This window comes from Scylla paramamosain, chromosome 28, assembly GCF_035594125.1.
Source record: "Scylla paramamosain isolate STU-SP2022 chromosome 28, ASM3559412v1, whole genome shotgun sequence".
NCBI lineage: Eukaryota > Metazoa > Arthropoda > Malacostraca > Decapoda > Portunidae > Scylla > Scylla paramamosain.
This window is the reverse complement of record NC_087178.1, coordinates 5,575,001-5,597,500: the sequence shown is the minus strand read 5'-3', so window position 1 is coordinate 5,597,500 and position 22,500 is coordinate 5,575,001. Positions and strand designations below refer to the sequence as shown.

General features: G+C 41.0%; 2 protein-coding genes across 2 annotated transcripts in view; one reads left to right on the top strand and one right to left on the bottom strand.

The window, feature by feature from the left end:
- Positions 1–13,949, bottom strand: part of LOC135114783 (two pore channel protein 1-like) — a 63,406-nt gene extending 49,457 nt beyond the window's left edge. The window contains exon 1 of the mRNA XM_064030855.1: positions 13,847–13,949. The gene's annotated coding sequence lies outside the window, so the exon portion shown is untranslated. The remainder of the gene's footprint in view (positions 1–13,846) is intronic.
- LOC135114785 (3-hydroxyisobutyrate dehydrogenase, mitochondrial-like) lies at positions 11,616–17,795 on the top strand. Its single transcript, XM_064030858.1, has 7 exons — positions 11,616–11,847; positions 13,873–13,964; positions 14,255–14,433; positions 14,946–15,278; positions 15,472–15,598; positions 15,932–16,033; positions 16,245–17,795. The coding sequence occupies exons 1-7, from the start codon at positions 11,763–11,765 to the stop codon at positions 16,326–16,328; spliced, it is 1,002 nt and encodes a 333-aa protein (XP_063886928.1). The 5' UTR covers positions 11,616–11,762; the 3' UTR covers positions 16,329–17,795.
- Positions 17,796–22,500: the final 4,705 nt, after the last annotated feature.

The following is a 22,500-nucleotide window of genomic DNA, read 5'->3' as shown; positions in this document are numbered from 1 at the left end:
CCACTGTGTTTCTCGCCACATTGCTACGTCTATCACTGCTACGTCTATCACTGTTCCTAGAGACATTTTATTTATTTATTCATTCATTTATGCAGGAGGGACACCGGCCAAGGGCAACAAAATCAGAAGAAAAGAAAAGGCCCACTGAGGTGCCGGTCCCCAACCAGAATCAGAAATCTGTCACAAATTGGAGGATAAGTGTCTTGAAACTCCCTCCACTATCATTGTTCCTAGGGACATAAACGCCACCACCTTGATTACTATTACATTGAGTCTTTCGGGAGGATTAAATTGTTTTGCATTGTTTTTCTGTCTCCTAGTAGTCTGCAAACACTCCCTCCAATATCACCTCTCTCTAAGCATGAGTACCATTCACGATACGGCTTTTAATGAATGAAACAAACGTAGGAGGAACATCGAGGAACGTCTTGTGGGATAATTAGACTGTTTTGCTTCATTTTTCTGCCCCACACTAGTCTCCAAACACTCCCTCTCATATTAAATCCTCTAAACACGATAACCGTTCACGGTACCTCTAGAAATGAATGAAAGAAAAGCAAGAGGAACATGGAAGCAGAGACATTTGTTTACAGAAGGCTGGCTAAACACTTCCACTACTATTGCCCACATCTTCCCCTCACTACTGACCACTCTGAGACATCTTTCCTTGCCCTGCAGCCGCTACCAAACGTTGTGCTCCCTAGAAATCACAAAATCTCCTTTTTTACCCTCTTCTTTCATGCAGATGCTTATAAAGATCCCATACATTGCTACTACCGTTGTGAATGGCTACATACCGCAGTGAAACGGTCAGGCTTATGAATGCTGCATGAGGGAGGTTCAAAGTGCTCAGGTGCTTTATGTAGGTCATCTAGTCTCCTTATGTTCTGATGCGCTCCCTCTCTCCCTCAAACTGTCATCTTAGGTTTCCTCCTCTTCTTTCCCGCGCTTACTAACTCTGGTAACGAGAGTCTGGGCACGTAAGGCAAGAGGCACGGAGGTCACGAGGGGCGGCTACCTGACTGATTAGCACGCTTACTTCCACTGCTGCCGTGCTTACCGTGCCTAACACTGAGGGCGTTCTGGGAATCATGTTGATAGTAATAATAATAAAACTAAAATCAAAGTATACCAAATAAATAGTTAAATAAAAAGACGATAAGGTGAGATGAGATGAGGTTTGGTAATGTTAGTTAGGTAAGACTAAGGTAAGGCAAGGTTAGGTTAGGTTAGGTTAGGTTAGGTTAGGTATGGTTAGGTAAGGTAAGCTTCAATTAGGTTAGGTTATGCAATATTAAGTAAGGTTAGGTTGGTTAGATTAAATAAGGTTAAGGTAAGGTTAGGTTACGTTAAGTTAGTGTTACATTAGGTTAGATTAAGCAGGATTAAGTTAGGTAAAGCTAAGTTACGTTAGGTTAAGTTAAGATTAGGGCGAGGAGAGAGAGAGAGAGAGAGAGAGAGAGAGAGAGAGAGAGAGAGAGAGAGAGAGAGAGAGAGAGAGAGAGAGAATCACAGTGGCTTTGTCCATTGGGATGATAAAGGCAGGCCGATACGATAAGAAGCTCGTTTCATTGTTTCCCTTCATTGTAATCATCGCCTTATCACGCACTAAGAGGAAGGTGAAAGCACAATACACGATAGGCTATCACCGCTAATCGCTCACTATCGCGGAGGAATCGCTCACTATCTAGCGTTAATGCTTACCGAAAGGGCGACCGCTAAGGAAGATGTGCTAGATACCGAAGCGCTACCGGCCTCCCTTATCTCTTATCGTGAGCCAAACACGAGAACAGAATGCCGACTTGATATTATGTCTGTCAATATTTCCCTCCCGTACAAGCAAATTTATCTATGGACTCTCTCTCTCTCTCTCTCTCTCTCTCTCTCTCTCTCTCTCTCTCTCTCTCTCTCTCTCTCTCTCTTGCCACTTTGTTATGTGTTCTTTTATGGTGTTATACGTGTGTGTGTGTGTGTGTGTGTGTGTGTGTGTGTGTGTGTGTGTGTGTGTGTGTGTGTGTGTGTGTGTGTGTGTGTGTGTGTGTGTGTGTGTGTGTGTGTGTGTGTGTGTGTGTGTGTGTGTGTGTGTGTGTGGAGGTGCAAGTGTTTGTCTGAAGTTTGTAACCGTGCTTGTTTGTTTCAGAGAGAGAGAGAGAGAGAGAGAGAGAGAGAGAGAGAGAGAGAGAGAGAGAGAGAGAGAGAGAGAGAGAGAGAGAGAGGGCAGTGGTGTTAGTCCAGGAAGAATTGTCGTGGTAAGGGAGGGAGGGAGAGAGGGAGGGAGGGAGGGAGGGAGGGAGGGAGCGAGGGAGAGAGAGAGAGAGAGAGAGAGAGAGAGAGAGAGAGAGAGAGAGAGAGAGAGAGAGAGAGAGAGAGAGAGAGAGCTGTCTGGGTGAGCGTGGATTGTGTCTCACGGTCTTGGGAGTGAGAGGAGCTGTGAGAGCGATTAAAGCAAGCTAAAGAACGGGGAGAGAGAGAGAGAGAGAGAGAGAGAGAGAGAGAGAGAGAGAGAGAGAGAGAGAGAGAGAGAGAGAGAGAGAGAGAGAGAGAGAGAGAGGCTAGGAGAGAAAGGAGGGTCGGGTAGGAAGGAGCACAAAAGGGAGGGAAAGACTGGAGAGAGAGAGAGAGAGAGAGAGAGAGAGAGAGAGAGAGAGAGAGAGAGAGAGAGAGAGAGAGAGAGAGAGAGAGAGAGAGAGAAAGCAGGTAGAGCGAGGAGAAAAGAATGCATTGAACAGAGAATAACAGACAAGAGAGAGAGAGAGAGAGAGAGAGAGAGAGAGAGAGAGAGAGAGAGAGAGAGAGAGAGAGAGAGAGAGAGAGAGAGAGAGAGAGAGAGAGAGAGAGAGAGAGAGAGAGGTGGGTAAGGAAGGACGGAGGGGGAGGGAAAAAAAGAGGAAAGGAAGGAAAGGAATGCAGGGAGGGAGGAAACACGAGAGAGAGAGAGAGAGAGAGAGAGAGAGAGAGAGAGAGAGAGAGAGAGAGAGAGAGAGAGAGAGAGAGAGAGAGCATAATGGACAGAGCAGGACGGGAAAGAGAAGGACATGCAGGATGGTGGGGGGGTAAGAGGAGGCGAGGGGGGATGGGGGTGGGAGATGGGGAGAGGGGGGAAGGGGGAGAGGGGGACAGACCAGCTGGGAGACAATTGGGGCTCTCATAAATTGCTTCAGTCAGGGACACGTGGTTATCCTCTCTCTCTCTCTCTCTCTCTCTCTCTCTCTCTCTCTCTCTCTCTCTCTCTCTCTCTCTCTCTCTTTCTCTTCCTCTTCCCTCTCCACCTCCCCTCCTCCTCCTCCTCCTCTGACGCATTCACTTCCTCTTCATTTGTACTATAATTTGTCTTCTTTATTCGTCTCATTCTTTCTTCTTCTTCTTCTTCTTCTTCTTCTTCTTCTTCTTCTTCTTTTTTCTTCGTCTATTGTTTCTTTAAGGTTTTCTTGTTTTTTTTTATTTAATACTTTGGTTATGACGTTTTTTCATGCATCATTTTCTCTCTCTCTCTCTCTCTCTCTCTCTCTCTCTCTCTCTCTCTCTCTCTCTCTCTCTCTCTCTCTCTCTTGTTGCGCAGTAAATTGTGATAAATCGTGGTGAGGCTATTGATAACGAGAGAGAGAGAGAGAGAGAGAGAGAGAGAGAGAGAGAGAGAGAGAGAGAGAGAGAGAGAGAGAGAGAGAGAGAGAGAGAGAGAGAGGTATTACATAAAGACCCTATCCAGTTATTGCAATTAACATTCTGCTTTCTACCGACCGTTTTCACTTCCTCCTCCTCCTCCCTCCTCCTCTTCCTCTTCCTCCTCCCTCTCCTCCCTCTCCTCCTCCTCCTCCTCCTCCTCCTCCTCCTCTTGTCACGTCACCAAACCAACAAACCACCTGACTTGCACCACCACCACCACCACCACCATTACCACCAACACCTCCTCCATCACAGTCACCACCACTACCACCACCACCACCACCACCACAACAACAACAACAACAACAACAACATTAATAACAGTATATCACACACAGTTGTTTCATATACTCTCTCTCTCTCTCTCTCTCTCTCTCTCTCTCTCTCTCTCTCTCTCTCTCTCTCTCTCTCTCTCTTGACACGTTGTAATGTGTTGTTATGCAGTGTGTGTGTGTGTGTGTGTGTGTGTGTGTGTGTGTGTGTGTGTGTGTGTGTGTGTGTGTGTGTGTGTGTGTGTGTGTGTGTGTGTGTGTGTGTGTGTGTGGAGGGTGTCACGTGCGAAGCTCTGAAGGCGAGGAGAGACTGTGGTGGTGGTGGTGGTGGTGATATTGCGTTCTGAATATAACTGCGTGTTAGAACTGAGGTGAAGCGAGTAGTAGTAGTAGTAGTAGTAGTAGTAGTAATAGTAGTAGTAGTAGTAGTAGTAGTAGTAGTAGTAATAGTAGTAGTAGTAGTAGCAGTGGTAGCAGTAGTAGTAACCTTCACACATCTTATAACTTCCCTCCAATCACTGCAGTTTTTATCTATATGTTTAGTAGCAGCGAGGCGGAGGGCTGGGAACACCTACCTGTAGATCCTGCACGCCCTTCTCAAACAGGTAATGAGGAAGCATCAGAGAGAGAGAGAGAGAGAGAGAGAGAGAGAGAGAGAGAGAGAGAGAGAGAGAGAGAGAGAGAGAGAGAGAGAGAGCATCAGACCTTCTCATGTTAAAGTTCCCAGTCTCTTCCCGGCAAATTTAGTCCTTCAGTCACGTTCAGCAGCGCTCATCTTCGTGTGGAACATGCAGGACACACAACCATCGTCTCAAAGACAGTCATTTTCAAACATTTTCGTCTCCACAGACATGATAATGGTGAGGTAAACTTGAAAGCTACGACCGCAATGACGATTACCACCACCACCACCACCACCACCATTAACTAAACCATTCTCCATAACTTTAATTCATAGATACACGGAAAAGAAATGAGTTATGAGTTCTCTGAATATCTTTCGAAACTTCACCTGACGTAGTAATTTACCTGTGAGTTCATTGAGTCTTCATTACTTCACACCTTACTAACCTAAGCAGTCTCCGTAATTCATAACTACACGAAAGAAACAAGCGAATTATGAATACCCCTCACAACTTTCGTACAATGAGTTATACCCTTCACAACTTTCGTACCAATGAGTTAAGTCTTAATCAAACATTCCTTCACACTCTACACTCACGTAACACACACACACACACACACACACACACACACACACACACACACACACACATATACTTGAGAGCAAAGAAAACGAGAAAAATGCGAGGAGAAAACAGAGAAGGACTATTCCCCTGTCTGACGCCACCTCCGCGCTAAGTTGAGTGAGTGACGCCCCGCAGAAGCCACCCACACGCCCACCACGCCCACCACACCACCTCCAGGACACCAGCTGGGCACCACAGCCACAACAAGACACCTCTCACGTACCTCCTCACTTACAGTTCACCAACACAAATAGAAATGCACTTAGTTCTTAGAGGCCAAATGAGACTGTGTGTTGTCTTTAGCTGTTGTCCGTACGTCTGCAAAAATAGTGTTAGTTTGGTGGCAGTGTAAAGAATAATGCGTTTTGGGTTACTTTGATGCCTTAAAATTGTTAAAATAGTTAAAAATACTGTTAAAATACTGCAGAAATGGTTAAAATAATGTTAGTTTGGTGGTAGTGTAAAGAATAATGCGTTTTGGGTTACTTTGATGCCTTGAAATAGTTAAAATACTGTTATTTATTTATTTGTTTATTTTATTTATTTATTTATTTATTTACTTATTTTTTTGTTTTGTATATGGAACATTATCAAGTTTTGTGTTACGTTGAATTTTTGTAATAGTTTAAATGTTAAGTCGTGAGCAGTTTCAGTATAAAATAGGAAAAAAAATGATGATACTACTACTACTACCACTACTACTATTAATGATAATAATAATAATAATAATAATAATAATAATAATAATAATAATAATAATAATAATAATAATAATAATAACAACAACAACAACGAGCTCGATATAATTTTACATTTTGAAATCGTTACAAAAAATAAAACATTACCTTTAGTTTCAGTGGAAAAAAAAAAGCGAGTTTTGCATAAATTTTACACCTGGACGCCCTCTGTACTAGACCCCTGGTATAAACACACTCCCTCAATTTCTTAACGACCCACAAAAAACCAGGAGTAACTGACGCCGGCACTCGTAAACTTACGACTAAAAGAAACATTACGGAGAACGAGAAAGATGATAATCTTGACCCTTCTTTGCCAATCTTAACATTTCTTTGCCAGCACTCCAATTAAAAATTCAAATGAAAGAACTTGACTGGTAGAAGGCGACGCGGAGGAGACAACAACATTTCATTTTCCCGCCGAAGGACAGACAGGTGGGAGGGGCAGGCGGCAGAGAGGAGGAGGGAGGCAGGGAGGGGGGATGCGTGGCGAAGCGTGGCAGCGGCTGAGGAAACGCGGGGGGTATATAAGAGTGGCAGGGGTGTACGGAGTTCTTAGTTCGAGTGAGCGTCTCGCCCTGTTAACTACCCAGCTTCCCTCCGCACACGCGCACACACTACCACCGCCATGAGTTCCGGTGAGTGTCTGCCTGCCTGTGTTTGTGTGACTGACTGCCGCGGGGGAGAGAAAGACTGTGAGAGAGAGGGAGTGAGAGACAGGAGTGTGTGAGACTGACAGAAAGAATCAGTGAGAGAGATAGAAGAGTGAATGAGAGACAGAAAGAGTGAGAGACAAAAGTGAGTGATAGACAGAGAAAGTGAGACAGAAAGAGTGAGAGAAATGGAGAGAGAGAGAGAGAGAGAGAGAGAGAGAGAGAGAGAGAGAGAGAGAGAGAGAGAGAGAGAGAGAGAGAGTGAGAGAGAATGAAAGTGAGGCATACGAGTTTACTGAATTTTCTTTTCAAATCACGACAGACAGGAGACAGAGAGAGAGAGAGAGAGAGAGAGAGAGAGAGAGAGAGAGAGAGAGAGAGGAGAGAGAGAGAGAGAGAGAGAGAGAGAGAGAGAGAGAGAGAGAGAAGGGGGAGGTGCGCTGTATTCATGAGAACATTTCTACTCGTTTTCCTGAGAGTGATAGACAAAGGGAGAGCTGAGTGAGTCTTGTGTACAAATATCTGACAACACAACCTAACCCCGAGAGGCGGAGAGCGTTAGTTGTGCCGCGCAATTTCTTCCGGGGGTTGTGCTCTTCTTGCTCCGAAATGGGACCCGTATTCTGAAACGTTTTGCTCTCTCACTACGAATATTTTCAAAGGCCACAGAGATGATTAGCATGGTTCTCAAGACTGTTTCTGCTGTTGATAATGTAGAAATCTCATTAGTCTTTCATTAGAACTATAAAAACAGCCTTAAAAACCTGTGTACCTTCAACTACAGCCTTCTGAATGGAGTGGAGGTGCGGTTCTGTGTTTCAGAATAAAGACCTTATAAGCTTTCTGTGAGTAGTGTAGTTCCTTACTTTGTTCTAACGGATTTTACGCAACAGGTCAATTATTTCCAAGATTACTGATGGTTTCAACGTCAATACATGCATTTGTTTATTCATTTATGACTCGCTAGTAGATGTATAAAGAGGAATGTTAAGGGAGAAAACGAGGCTTGCTTCCCGACCACCATTCCCCGAGGACACTGTTTGAAAAGTCTACGGTGTTTACTTCCTCACTTTGCTTCCATCCACCGACACTGAAACACTAGAACACTAACACGTATCCAGTTTCTCTCTCTCTCTCTCTCTCTCTCTCTCTCTCTCTCTCTCTCTCTCTCTCTCTCTCTCTCTCTCTCTCTCTCTCTCTCTCTCTCTCTCTCTCTCAAGTGCGCATTAAGAAAAGAAAAAAATATGATCTCATTTCTAACTACTAATACTACCTCTACCACCACCACCACCACTACTACTACTACTACTACTACTACTACTACTACTACTACTATGAAACACAATTACAACGCAGTTACAGATCACAAAATATTTACAGGACACTGAAACATGATTCGACTTTGATAACAACAACAAAAGCAACAACAACAACAACAATAACAGTAAAAATGACTCTTTCAGACGCCGCTGAAGTTAAGGTCGCCGAGGAGACCAAGCAGGAGGAGACAAAGGAGGAGGCGAAGGAGGAGGTGAAGGAGGAGGCGGCGAAGGAGGAGGCAAAGGAGGAGGACACGAAGGAGGAGGCGAAGGAGGAGGCAAAGGAGGAGGAGAAGAAGGACGAGGCGAAGGAGGAGGTGAAGGAGGAGGAAAAGAAGGAGGAGGAGAAGGAACAGGAGGAGGCCAAGGATGGTGCGTGAGTAGCCGAGACAGTATTTCGTTTATTTGTGTATTTGTTTATTTATTTATTTAGTTTTCTCTCCTCTTCCCATCACTGTAAATTTTTCCTACTTTTTTTTTTTTGTTCCGTGACTTCCCCCCCCTCTCTCTCTCTCTCTCTCTCTCTCTCTCTCTCTCTCTCTCTCTCTCTCTCTCTCTCTCTCTCTCTCTCTCTCTCTCTCTGTACTTCCTTATTAGTTTATCCGTCTACTTTATTCATTTATTTGCTGAGTTTACTTGCTGTTTTCTACGTGCTACTTTCATTAATTATTAGTAGTAGTTTCTTATTTATTTGTTTATTTTCTGATTTATTTATTCTTTTGTGTATTTTTTTTTCACTTCTAAATTCACTGTTTTCGAAGTCACAGTTGTTCATTTACTCTCTTAAGTCACTGTAATCCAAGTAATAAGCGCAACACTCATTACATCAACAACCAAACACGTATTTATCAAAGCACATGTGAAAATAGAAGCAGACTAGGGTATTTATTAGTGGATTCACCATTTTTCAGTTCTTCCCAGTCAGTTCCGTGTATTTACTTTGTTATCTTATCGTTAAAGGTTTATTATTTCGACAATCAAACAGACATTCTTTATATTTATCAAAACATACAAAATGAAAGCAGACTAATGTATTTATCCCTGCATTAATCACTTTCAGCATTCCCCGGTCAGCGGCGTTTATTTACCTTGCTAACTTATCCTTAACAGAAAGTAAGGCAGAAGAGGAGAAGCCCGCTGAGGAGAGCCCCGCGGTCACCGAAGACACCAAGAAGGTCGAGGAGGAGGCGCCGAAAGAAGCGGCAGAACCCGAGTCCTAATAGTAACCTAGCCACCACGAGCTTCTTCTGTTTACCTTCCCGCCCTGACTGAAGGTTTCCGACTCAATCGCTTCATCTCAGCTGCATACATCTCCTCCTTAGCCTCAAAACTTCAATGTCTCTTCTTTTTTACCCCCGAATACAGCTCAGTTTTTCTCCTCAGCTTCATCTTTCTCTCTGGTTTACCCTAGTCCTCGTCTTCCGTTTTCTTCTTGTCCCGCCTATAGCAGCTACCCAGTTTCTTTCTCTCCTCCTCCGCGTGTAGATGTACAGACTATCATTCGCTTCAGTTTCCCTCTCTCCTCATTCCCTAGACACGTAAGCTCTCTCTCTCTCTCGTCCACCTCCTCCTCTTCGTACCCCGTCCCCGGGCTCGCGAAGAAGCAGTAGTCATAGAGATGAGGAAATACGTAATAGGTACGGTATATTGCTTGTAACGCTGACTGACGTATGCATTCCTGCCACTTGTATAGCAGACAGACGAGTACGCAGACCCATCCAGACGTTCGTATTGGAGAAAAGGATGCCAAAGAACCAAGAAAGAAAATGGAAGTCTTAAGAGTAACTAAAATATTTTTGTCTCCTCTTCTAGCAGTGATCTATCCGTTTTCCATTTGTATATGAATGAACGAGACAATCAGACCCAATGGCTGTTAATTAGTCTTAGGTAACGGACTAAGAATAATTACAGTGATGCCTTACTATTTGTGCCTTCCCGTTTTCTATAAGTAAAACAAAATGACACCTACATGTTTTTTGTAAAAGTTGTAATATCGTAATAGTAATGGAAGATGATAAAATAACAAAAAAGATTAATTTATACAGTTTCAATGGCATCAGTTTAGTAGCCAAGTCTTCCTTCTCCATTTATTCAACAGTTTTTGTCTTGTCCACACGAGCCACGCGTTTGACCCTGAAGCAGAGTGTGTGTTGGAGGTTACCCTGGTGTGAGTGATAGGTGAGAATTGACTCTAGTCGCACAGGTACACCAGTAGAGCATTCTGAGAGCATATACTACCATTATTCTCTTTCATCTCTATTACAAATGTATCAGAACAATTCCTCTCTTTTATGTTATTATTATTATTACTACAATGCATTCAGTAAAATCGTCCTGTTGAGTTATATCAATGTAGAGTTAATAAGAGGCAAGTTTTCTATCTTATTTCTCTATCCGAAGGCAAAGAGTTCAGTGTTATGTAATTTCCTAACTATTTTTTCTTCCCTCTATTACTTCAGATCCTTCGGGACACATTATATACATTGCCATGCTCAAGTCACGCCTCTAACCTGTGATTGTAATACACGTAGCATTATGATGTGAATTCTTGCCTTCCTCTCTTTCCTATCTGGTCACTATCTTCTCCTTCCAAGACGCTGGTGTAGAATCTAATGCTAAGTGTGTCGTGTGTGAAGAGAACGAGTTCGATGTGGAATCCTTATTAAGGGTGAGTTTATGTGTGGTGGATGCTTGTATGTTTTTTTTTTTCCCTTTTTTTTCCCACATGTTCTGCAAGGTTGGATATATAGTAAGAGAACATTATAACTTGTATGGATGTGGTGAGAGAAAAAGTGAATAAATATACTGTGAAGACTGAAGAAGTTACTGTTTTATTGTCCTTTTGTTATTATTATTATTATTATTATTTGTTTTCTATTCAAAGGAAACTACGTCTCTCTCTCTCTCTCTCTCTCTCTCTCTCTCTCTCTCTCTCTCTCTCATGATGGAGAGGCCTTGCTAATTTATTTCTAGAATCATGAAAACTATATACATCTTGAAAGACCTTAGGCATCTTTAATATTTCACACACACACACACACACACACACACACACACACACACACACACACACACACACACACACACACACACACATAGTAGTAGTAGTAGTAGTAGTAGTAGTAGTAGTAGTAGTAGTAGTAGTAGTAGTAGTAGTAGTAGTAGTACCAGTAGTAGTAGTAGTAGTAGCAGCACATACAAAAGTATTAAGTATTATGAAAACAATATATACGTACAAGTGTACATATGCCCAAAGCTTGTATAGTTTTATTCCTATATATAGACAGCAATAAAACATAAGGATAGATAGATAGAAAGACAAAACACCACATATGAAGTAGGCAGTGAAATCCTCTAATTATGGATGATCCTTCTGACCTTTCTTTTGTGACTGGCACCTCAGTGGGCCTTTTTTATTTCCTCCTTTTGTTGCTCTTGTCCAATACTCCTGTTACAATAATAATAATAATAATAATAATAATAATAATAATAATAATAATAATAATAATAATAATGCAGGTACACACTGGAACTCCCTGCCTGTTTCTGTATCTCCTCCTTATGACTTAAACTATTTCAAGAGGGAGGTTTCAAGACGCCCTCCAGCTTTGGGCAATGGCTTCTGATTCTGTTTGGGATCGGCAATTCAGTGGGCCTTCTTTTATCTTTTAATTGTGTTGCCTTGGCCGGTGCCCCTCCTAGAGAGAGAGAGAGAGAGAGAGAGAGAGAGAGAGAGAGAGAGAGAGAGAGAGAGAGAGAGAGAGAGAGAGAGAGAGAGAGAGAGAAAAAATGAAATAGTATTCCGTTACACACACGTACTCACACGGCGCCTGGTAAACAAGAGTGCTCAGCCGGGGTTCACTTCAGAATGGCGCTGCTAAGGTCCAGAATTACCTCCTTTTACGCGGCTTCCCGTCATGTCATCACACGTAACACCACGAGAGCGCTATCAGGTAACAGTCACTATATTAAATACTAGCGAAACACATGGAAATAATGAGAACTGAATGATTTATTACCTTAATGTTATCCCTCTCAGATTACCATAATGAAAGGTTACATTTAATAATAGGCGTATTTTTCGTAACCTATTTAAGTGGCAACGAGTTTTAAATGCTTGTGGAATCGATTTATGTGTCTGAGGTGAAGTGTGACTTGTAATAAGTACTAAAAGTTATCAAGGACACTGGCGGACATTCGTGGTACTGTGCCTAGTCACGTACAGTACTTGATGCCCTGAAACTGTGACCTTGTGGGATTTTGTGGAAGTAACCGTAGCCTTATTTCCTGACAATGACTATTTCTAGACAATATGATATTTTCTTTCCTTTTTATTTTTTTTTATGCGGTACACAACGATGGGGTTAGCAATGAATTTAATAAACAGAATTTATCTAAACCTAACCTGACCTTTGAGTGGAAATGCTAATGAAATTTCAATTCATCTCCTTTTCTGGCTGCTTCCATCACGGGTCACCACAGTGGATCATCCTTCTCCAATGTGCTCAATTTAATGTTATTTCAGTATCCCCAAAAAAAGTTATTCCCTCCCAAATTCAGTACAGGAAAATAAAATTATACAGAATGATAGGCAGTCCTTGTGTCTGCTACGCCTGTTGGTAAATTTATATAAGTGCACCTGTCTAACATTTTCAGACGAAGCTACATTTTTCTGGTAGATTTTGATGTGCTTTGAATGAATCTAGTAACCCTATCTGCTGCAAGTCAAGTTTTTTTCTTATATACCATCTTCCCCACACACACACACAAACAAGTAGAAATTCATAAAAAAGAAAAACCATCAAATTAACCTAACCTAATTAAACCAAACTAACCTAACCTACCTTAACAGTAAATTTAATCCAAAATAATATCTCAGGAGCGAAGAATTTGCATCAGTAAAGATACACACCACTGCGCAATGTGTGACCTAAGTAGTTCAATGACAACAATATATATATATTTTTTTTACCATGAGATGGGCACACTTGTGTACTAATACCTTCCTGTATGCTGACAAAACACAACATTAGGTTGCAGCACAAGGGGGAGGAATAGATACACCCAGACTATGTGATGGTGTTTAGAACATAAGAACATAAGAAATAAGGGAAACTGCAAGAAGCCATCAGGCCTACATGTGGCAGACCATGTCTTACACATGGCAATCCCTGTTTTGTTGTTTTATAGTTTTATATGGTTTTATACTGTTCTTAACTTCTTATATTCTAGAATTTTAGCTTTTCTTCAGATTAATAAATTTTGTGGAGTTTTCATAGTTTTGTATTTCTGTAATGCAGTATTTATTTTATAATGCTTTTAGCTTCTTATATTCTAGGATTTTAGCTTTTATTGTCATTGATATTTTTTGTGTTGAGTGTTTTAAATTTTTTTCTTATGTTCTAATCCAGTGGTCCTCAATGGTGGGCCACGGACATTCTCCTGGGGAGTGGGGGGCGGTTAAGCACAAGGCGGGAAGGGAAAAAAATCACAGAAAATCATGGACTCACTGGCTATTAGTACAAAGGAGGTGCAGAAAAGGCTATCTATCTATGGTGGCATAGTTGGGAAGGGGGATTGAGTGGATGGCACAGGGAGGAAGGGGGCCCCAACTACATTGAACCAGCTTTGGGGGGTCCAGCTTGCAAGAAGGTTGAGAATCCCCTGTTTTAATCCTTGCTTTGAGTTCAGCTATTACCTTTCTTGCTTTTTTTTTATATTTTTTATTATTGAAGTTGGACAAAAATAGGATGTAATTTTTTATATTGTGTTTTTGGACAACAAAAAACAAAGAAAAAAAAGGCCCACATAAGTGCCAGTCCCTAAAGAAAGGTCAAAAAGGTTCAATTAGGTTAGGAAGCTACATTTCAGTGATTTTATCTTACTTCTAATTCTCTTCTTTGGGCAAGGGGAAGTTTACTAATTTGTGTGATAGAAAAAGCTGTATCTTACCTTTGCTCTGCATGCCTGTGTTGCAGTCAGCCCACAGCACCACAAGCCGGGCAGCAGTGTGGGTTTCATCGGCCTCGGCAACATGGGTGGGCCAATGGCTGTCAATCTGCTGAACAAGGTGAATCTTTCATTATGCAGAGCTACTTAAAGCTTTCCTTAGGACTTAAGTTAAAAAGGAATCTCCTGTTATTGAAATAGCATAGGGTTGTGCATATGTTACCTGTTACCTGTGTTAATACAGTGATTCATGATTCGTAATTTAAGCAAGTCTTAATTCATGCAGTTTTCACTTATTCATGTATGCATTAACATAATCATGTTAGCAGGAAATAAATATGGCAAAATTTGTTGTTTTTCTTTTAATTATTGCACAACTAACCTTGAGTTTTCTCTTCTTCAATGGTTCAGGGCCACTCCATAGTTGTGTACGATGTGAGCGAGGAGGCCATGAAGCGACTGGAGGACGAGGGGGCATGTGCAGCCTCCAGCCCGTCAGAGGTGGCCAGTAAGGTGGACCGGATCATCAGCATGCTGCCCAACTCCCAGCATGTGCGGTCCTGCTATGCTGGTGACAAGGGAGTCTTTCAGTTAGTAGACAAAGATTATAAGCCATCCTGTATTATAAGACATTTAGTCTAAGTCACTTAATTTTTTTTTTTTTTTTTTTTTTCATGTAAGATTGGTACTGGCCATAAAAATATATATATATATATATATATATATATATATATATATATATATATATATATATATATATATATATATATATATATATATATATATATATATATATATAAAAAAAGGCTCACTAAGGTGCCAGTCCCTAAAGAAGAGCGAAAAGTTTAACCAAAAGGACTAGATATTTAGGTCTCGGTACACTTTGTAATATGGGATGTCTCATACTCTGAAGAGCATTTCTTGCATAATGGAATAGTGAGAGGACTGGCCTGTGTATGGAAAGGAATGAATGGAAATTGTTGACATATTATCATCCCAGTAAGGAACTCCTGACATGCACTTTGTCCCACTTCTCCTTTAATCTAGCATGATTCCTGCACTACACAAATATTTAAGCTGGTGTGGCTGTCACATTCCACAGGACGATACAGCCGGGCACACTCATTCTGGACAGCAGCACCATTGATCCCACTGTGTCCAAGGAAATGGCAGGCCTGGCAGGCAAGAAGGGAGCTGTCTTCATGGACGCTCCTGTGTCTGGGGGTGTCAATGCAGCAAAAGGTGGAACTCTCACATTCATGGTTGGAGGAGAGGAGAAGGAATTCGAGGCAGCCAAGGTGCTACTCTCAGCCATGGGGAAGAACATTGTCTACTGTGGTGAGGTGGGGAACGGACAGGCAGTGAAGATTTGTAATAATATGTTGCTTGCGATCACCATGATTGGAACAGCCGAGACCATGAACCTGGGAATGAGGTGAGGCAAAGAATGAACCAGCTGATCTTTGGCCTTGTAATGCTCTTCAGGCTTCTGCAATCCCCCTTGTTCTTTTTTAAAATTTGAAAGGCTAAATGTTTAGCCAAAATTGTCCTTTGCATACTAGACAGACATGAGACTCTCCAGACTTACATACTGAGTGGAAAGTCACATTTAATGATTCATCTTGTAGATTGGGTTTGGAGCCAAAGCTGATGGCAAGCATCATCAACACAGCCACAGGACGGTGCTGGGCCAGTGAACTGTATAACCCAGTCCCGGGTGTGCTGGAGAACGTGCCTTCCTCAAACAACTATCAGGTTTGTTGCCATCTACATACCTTTATTTCTAATTCTTGAGATTTTTTCTTAATAACCAAGATGTTTTATTGTTGGCATCAGTTCAAATGGTGGTGTTCTCTTCCCCTTTAAGCATGCATATAGATGACAGTTGGTCTGGATTTGACATCAAATTAGCCTTTTCATTGTAACAGCCCAGCATACTCTTGATCACATACATTTTCATGGTCAAAATGTTTAGTCTTGTAGAGGAATCATTAATATCAGTTGGTTGTTTTATTCTGTCCACTGCCCTTATTGTTCACTGAGGACAGTGTACATACATACATGCATATCTCTCACCCCCATGTATAGGGAGGTTTTGGAACAGCACTAATGGTGAAGGACTTGGGATTGGCACAGGCAGCAGCTACAGACACCCAGAGCCCAACACCTCTCGGCTCACTTTCTCATCAGGTTTGTGAGGACTTTTCTTATCATGAAAAACTTATATGCTGAGTTGCCTTATGCTCTGACATGCTCCAATTTGTGTTACACTGTTGAGGCTCACAAGCCAGCCAGACTTATAAGGGGAAATAACATGAAGTGAAATGGTGCTGTTAAGATTTTATAGAGTGTAAGCATTAATTTTGCAGGAAAGTATTTTCATTGATAACTTTTTTTTCAGATTTACAGACTGATGTGCAACTCAGGTCTAGCAGAGAAAGATTTTTCCTCAATCTTCTTGCTCCTCCAGGAACAAAACAAATGAACACATTGGTGGAGTGGTGTATAAAGACTAGGCAGTTGTAGCTTAGCTTTGTAATGGTTGTGTTAGTCTACACTTGGATACAAGTTAATGTGATGAGCTACAGTGAATCTCATCTTGCAGGACTGTGTGGAAGAAGCTTTATCTGTACCACAAACATAAGTAATGCAACGTCCCAATCTTTGACATAGGAATGTAACTCAAAAGCAGCTTGTATGATGAGCTGTACTGTGTTCATTAATTATTGTGTATCACAAAACTCAATTTGTATACCTTATGATGTACTTAAAATTTCCTATCTGCCTTAAGTCTGTGCTTCATCCCAAAGTCCATACATTTCTGAGAATGAAATATATAGCAAGAGTATTAGCAGGTCTTAATGATTAGAATGTAATGTTCTGTTTCAACATGTGATGAAACAACTTCCTAGTCTTGTACTGTATTGGTTGTTTAAGTTACTTTGGTGTGCAGTAGCAGTGATCATTCCACATGGCTTGGTATTCACATGGGAACTAAGTGGCTTAATACCTTAATTCTGGCACAGGTATTGCCACAAGTTGAGTAATCTAGTGCACTAACTTCTGTAATGCTTGGCGTTCTTCCTCAGTCTTCACTCTGATCTGAATATGCACCAGAACAGAGGGTTTAAGATTGAGGTAAGATGCTGACTCAGTGTAAGTCTGTGCAGAAAGCTCACTGAGTATTGACTATGATTGTTAATGAAGAACCTTTGACTTACTGTTTATATCTCTGGAGGGAGATGTACAACATCAGACCAAGGAGGCTGCAGACAAACAGAGCTGTGAGGAGCAGCAGGAGATGGGGAGCATACAGCAGTATTCCCAACATTGTGACTACTGCCACCACCACTGTCATGACCATGGACCACCTGTGGCCCAAACGGTTCTGTCAAACAAAATAACACGTTTCTAAACCCATTCATTTTCACACTTAACAGGAGCATAATGAAGCATAATTAAAAAGAGCAATGTACTACTATATCATTATCACTCATACTATGAACAACAGGAAATTAAAGTATCCAATTCTATTCCATAAAATAACAAAAGTAGAGGTGAGAGTACACAGCCTCTCTCCACTGTATTCTTTGATGTGCCTTGTTGCTTGCTCTGCTCTGTGTATCATCTTTTGCAGCATTCATTCAGAGAAAATCTGCTTTGTACTGCATACAGCGATCTTGTTTTGTGTTGCCAATGTTGTGATTTACTTAGCCATATGTCATTAGTAGTAAGATGCTTTGGTTACACTATAGAGAGGCCAAGAAGCAAAGATGTTAGGATATGCAGGGGAATGTATGTGTGGAGATGCCATGTTTTGAGTACCTTCCTTTCAGGGGAATGTCAGTCTGGTATACAGATACACACTGTTAAAAAGATGCAATATGTTTAACAGTATTGATTTTATTGTGATGTAGGGCAGCTAGAGTATAATAAAAATTGTTGAAGTAAATACATATATATCAATTAGACCACTATGTCACCCTATGACCTGTAATTGTAAACATTTATTTATACTAATGGAGGGAATTTGGTAGTTCTCTTTAGGGACTGGCACCTCACTGGGCCTTTTTTTTTTTCATGCCTATTTTTTTGCTGCCATAGACCAGAGCCCCTCTTACATAAAAAAAAATAAATAAAATAAACTTCATCCAGAGAACACTTGAATCTATTTTTTAATTATAACACACCTGGAAGTTTCTCTTGAAGCTGGGGATGAGTGTGAAGAGAGTCACTGCCACTGCCCTCAGAGTGAAGACATCCAAGACATCCAAGTCACTCTCCTCCAGCCTGGACGACAGACACACTGAGGCAGAGACCCATGTTGTGAGACAAAGGCTGGGTTCACTTTGCAAGTTGGGAATGAAATGCTTTGGTAATGGATGATACCTTACCATGAAATGAAAGGCAGTCTTGTGATTTGAAATGAAGTTGTCCCTCAATGCAGTGCTGATTCAAAAGCGTGGGCAGGTGCATGAACAGGAAGACTGGCTATGTATGGTTATTTTTCTGGGACAAAATATCAATAAAAACAATACATTTTATCCTGTCACTGGTGCTCATATGTTGGTATCAAACAAACTACAGATTTTTTTCACAGACTACTTCCATCTATCCATATACCAGGCTGGCAATCCCACATGGGATGGTCCAGACAAAGCATCACACACACGTCATTCATACTCTTAGCCCCATCAGTGGGTACATAACCAATTTGCAGCACAATAAAAATAATACACAAAAATAAATAATGTTCCATGCAATACAACATTAATAATTTCACAAGGAGAGGAAGCTGACTGACCATCTTATCCCCAGAACACAACACTGCAGGGGAACAACTGGAGAGGAGTCTGGGAAGGCAAGGGAAGGCTGAAAGAAGATGTATACTGAGTTATAAGGTAAGTAACAGTGTAGTGTTCTCTCATATGGACTATTTTCAAAAGCCACAGTCATGATCTTACAATGTTTTACCCACTGATGTAGAATCCTTGTTAAACTATCCCTAGAATCACAGAAATGCCCCTTGAAACACAAATAACTTACATCAGAGCCAGGTGAGACAGGACACCAGAACATTTAAGAATACATCAATCGGAAGCAAGGGTGAGGACACAGGAGTTTGATATTTCTGTTACAGAATGAGTTACAGACGGGACGGGTTATAGGCGAGGCAGCTAAAAATGAAGGAAGCTACTAAATGCTATCAAACTGTCATGCAGTGCTGTTCATTGTTTGCTTTGGTTGCAAGAGATGTGGAAGCTGGTTGTGATGGCAGAGGTGGCTTTCTGACATTACAGTAGTGGGTGACTGGTGAGTCTTTGTGTCTGTTCTGTGTCCACTGGTCAATTTTACCTTACCATGGCTAAGTATGACAGTATATGTTTGAAACTAAAGCATTGATTAACTCTTGTCCTCAGTCTTTCCAAGTACACGTTTGTCTAAATTTCTTTTTATCTTTGAACAATGTTGCATTAGGGTTAAATTGTATGGTCAGTGTTAAATCAGTGACTTCCGCTCTATTCACATCCTGCCATTCTTTTTTGTAACCTCAGGGATCTCCAGGTGGAGTAAAAGAAGGGGTACTCCTGGGTTATAATAGGGTAGTAACCTCAGGGATCTCCAGGTGTTGTAACAGAAGTAGTACCTAAACTCCTGGGGTATAATAAGGTAGTCCACTAGACTATCTCCTTTTCAGCAGGAGTCAATGTGGCTAAGAGTATGAATAATGTGTGTACAAGTGTGTGGTGCTTTATCTGGGTCAGCCAGTGTGGGACTGCCAGCTTGGTACATATAGAGATATAGATAGATTTTTAGCATTTCTCTCTCATCTACATAAAGTTATAAGACTAAGTATGTTAAGATGGGGTATGTGATTGTCATTTCAACTGCTGCACTCTCTTCCAGCACCAGACAGAGGATGAATGAACACAGCCAGGCCATGGAAATGCAAGAGGACAAAATAAGAAGCTGAAGAAAAGATGTCTGAAGGATACAAAGAAATACAGTGTTCTAGTTTTCCCTAGTGCCATGATGATAAGTGGAATGATCTGGATAAGGATGCAGTAAATGTCAAGAGTATTCATGAGTTTAAAGTAATGACTGACCAAATGAGGTATAGAGATTGAACCCAATGAATGTATGTAATCTAATTTTCTGTAAGTCACAAAAAGTTAAACACACACACACACACACACACACACACACACACACACACACACACACACACACACACACACACACACACGCACACACACACACACACACACAAACACACACAAACAGTCTTATAATCTCAAGACCGACAAGGATACATGACAAGAAAGTGTGGAAATTACAGTAGCCTTGATAAACAATATGTTTTGTACCTTGGTAGGATTCCAGCTAAGCAGTGAACAGTTTGATAACAATAGCCTGTGCTGTGAGGATGGTGCTGAGGATGAAGAGGTGGAGGTGGGTTGAGCATGAGGACAGGAGAGGGAATGGTAGAAGAGGAAACACCAGGTTGCTATTCACTGTGCAGGGCAAAAAAAAACATTTTTAAGATCACTGGGCAATGACAAGGCTTAGGCAAGAGAGAGGTGGACCATCAAGCCCTGAAAAGGATGATGGGAATACCTAAGATTAAATGGAATAACAATAAGGAGTATAACCAAAGCCAGACCAAAAAATCAAGGCATCACCACTATGTACAGACAGTGTAAGTATCATTTTAAAGATTACAAGTTACATTCACTATCATAACTCAGGAAGTATCTGGTATGTCCATTACCATAAAGAGCCTTGACAGGATGTTATTGGGGTTTTCAAGGATATTTTTTTTTATGATTCTAATAATACCTTCAGAGGATTTTTATATTATCAGAGAAAAACACCTATGAGAACCTGACTACTCATCTTTGTAGCCTTTTGGAAATCAAAGTTACAGGAGCTCAGTGTTTTAGAATATGACCTCTTGTTGCTAAGAGTAGAGTAGTGAAAGTAAGTGAAAATTAATTAGGAATTTAAATTTGCAGTCAGGTGTGTTAAAAATAGTTAATACAGCTAAAATCAATGAGGATTATAAATGAGGTACACAGTTAAGAGCAATTTTTCTTACCTGGTTGACTATAAGTGGAAAAAAAGTCAAAATATTTAGATTAGAAACAGGAATCCAGAGCATTTTTAACCATGATAGATATTAAAGAGTCATCTAAAAATAACGAGAATAGGTTAGGAATATAAATTACATAATGATTCTTGTTGCTGAAGTAGGTGTGGTAAAAATAACAAAATTGATTATTATATGAAGTTTGCCATTCATCTAACAGTGAGAAAATAACAATAAAAATAAAGTTAAGAACTTAAACTAGTTATCTGTATATAAACTTATAACAACATTCAATACAAAATATTAAACTAAATAAAACTAGCATTTCAAAATATACAAGAACATTAGAACATAAAGGAATTAACAAGAAGCCAGTAGGCCTACACGTGACGGTTCCTCTCCTTACTTGGCAGTAGTGCATTTAGGTTGATCATTCTTTTTTCCAGTATTCAGTAGTTCTATTGAGTTCTTTATAAAGAACAGGGAAAATGTCTTACTAATATGCTGATAATATGCTGGCGCCTTTTGAATAAATGTGAAGATGCCGTGCAGTGCGAGAGCCTGAAGGGTTTTGGCTAATGGTTGGCCGCGTTGTACCAAAGTTATGGCCTTTATCTCATCTTACTCCCTGCAACGCGACTCCCTAGTGCATCCCTCACACGGTGTATCACATATAGAATGTCACCAAGGGCAGGCACAACTCTCTCGATCAGCTAAGCATCACTCTACCCTCGTAGGAGATCTTTCCTTTTCCGAAAACTGTGGTGTTGGGCTGTCATCATGCCGCCTTAAAATAATTTTAGGTGCATTAGGAGTACCCGTAACCACTCTCAGCAGCTAATAGTCTTTTAGGTCTTAAAAGTGATTGTGTATTAATTTTAAGGAATTTTTTGCAGTAAAAGTAAAACTGGCCACTATTTTCAAAAAGGCTCTAGTTGAAATTGCACGGTTTTTTAAGGATGTTTTTTTTACGATTTTTGAGACAGATTGACAAGATGCCTACATTACTAACCGGAGAAACACTCATGAGAACCGAACCAGTCATCGCTGTGACGTTTGAAAATCGTCGTGGTGAGAAAGCATCGCGTTTCTGAATGCCCTGAACAAATGCTCAGACTTATCAATCAATACACTACTACTGATAACTAGACGTCTCTGTTCCGGAGGTGACGTGTTAGGGAATGAATGGAATTTAGTGGGAAACGTTTGGCTGGTCCTCACTTAACGTTTGAAGTTTAATGATCCCACATATGCTAACCCTAGCGAGATAGGCTTCCGTGCGAAGAGAGAGGAGTAGGAAAAGATTGGAGGAGAAAGGAGAAGTAGGAAAATATTTGAAGCCATCACACGTGGATCTTGTCTTTCTTTTCACGGCCGCAAGATTAAGGAATGCGATAAAATGAAGGAATACAGTTAGGTGAGGTTAGGTAAGGAAAGGTAAGGTTAGCTAAGATGATGTGAGGTAAGGTAAGGTTACATGGACCGTGGTAAGGTTAGGCAAGTTAGGGTAAAGTTAAGGTGAGGTACTGTACGGTAAAATAAGGTAAGGTAAGTTAAAGAAGTAAAT

What these genes read in the sequence shown, in the direction of transcription:
- LOC135114785 (XM_064030858.1), top strand. Translation starts at nt 11,763, where the DNA reads ATGGCGCTGCTAAGGTCCAGAATTACCTCCTTTTACGCGGCTTCCCGT. An exon ending in GGTGACAAGGGAGTCTTTCA is followed by an intron (nt 14,434 to 14,945) that starts GTTAGTAGACAA and finishes CACATTCCACAG; the next exon opens with GACGATACAGCCGGGCACAC. An exon ending in ACCATGAACCTGGGAATGAG is followed by an intron (nt 15,279 to 15,471) that starts GTGAGGCAAAGA and finishes TTCATCTTGTAG; the next exon opens with ATTGGGTTTGGAGCCAAAGC.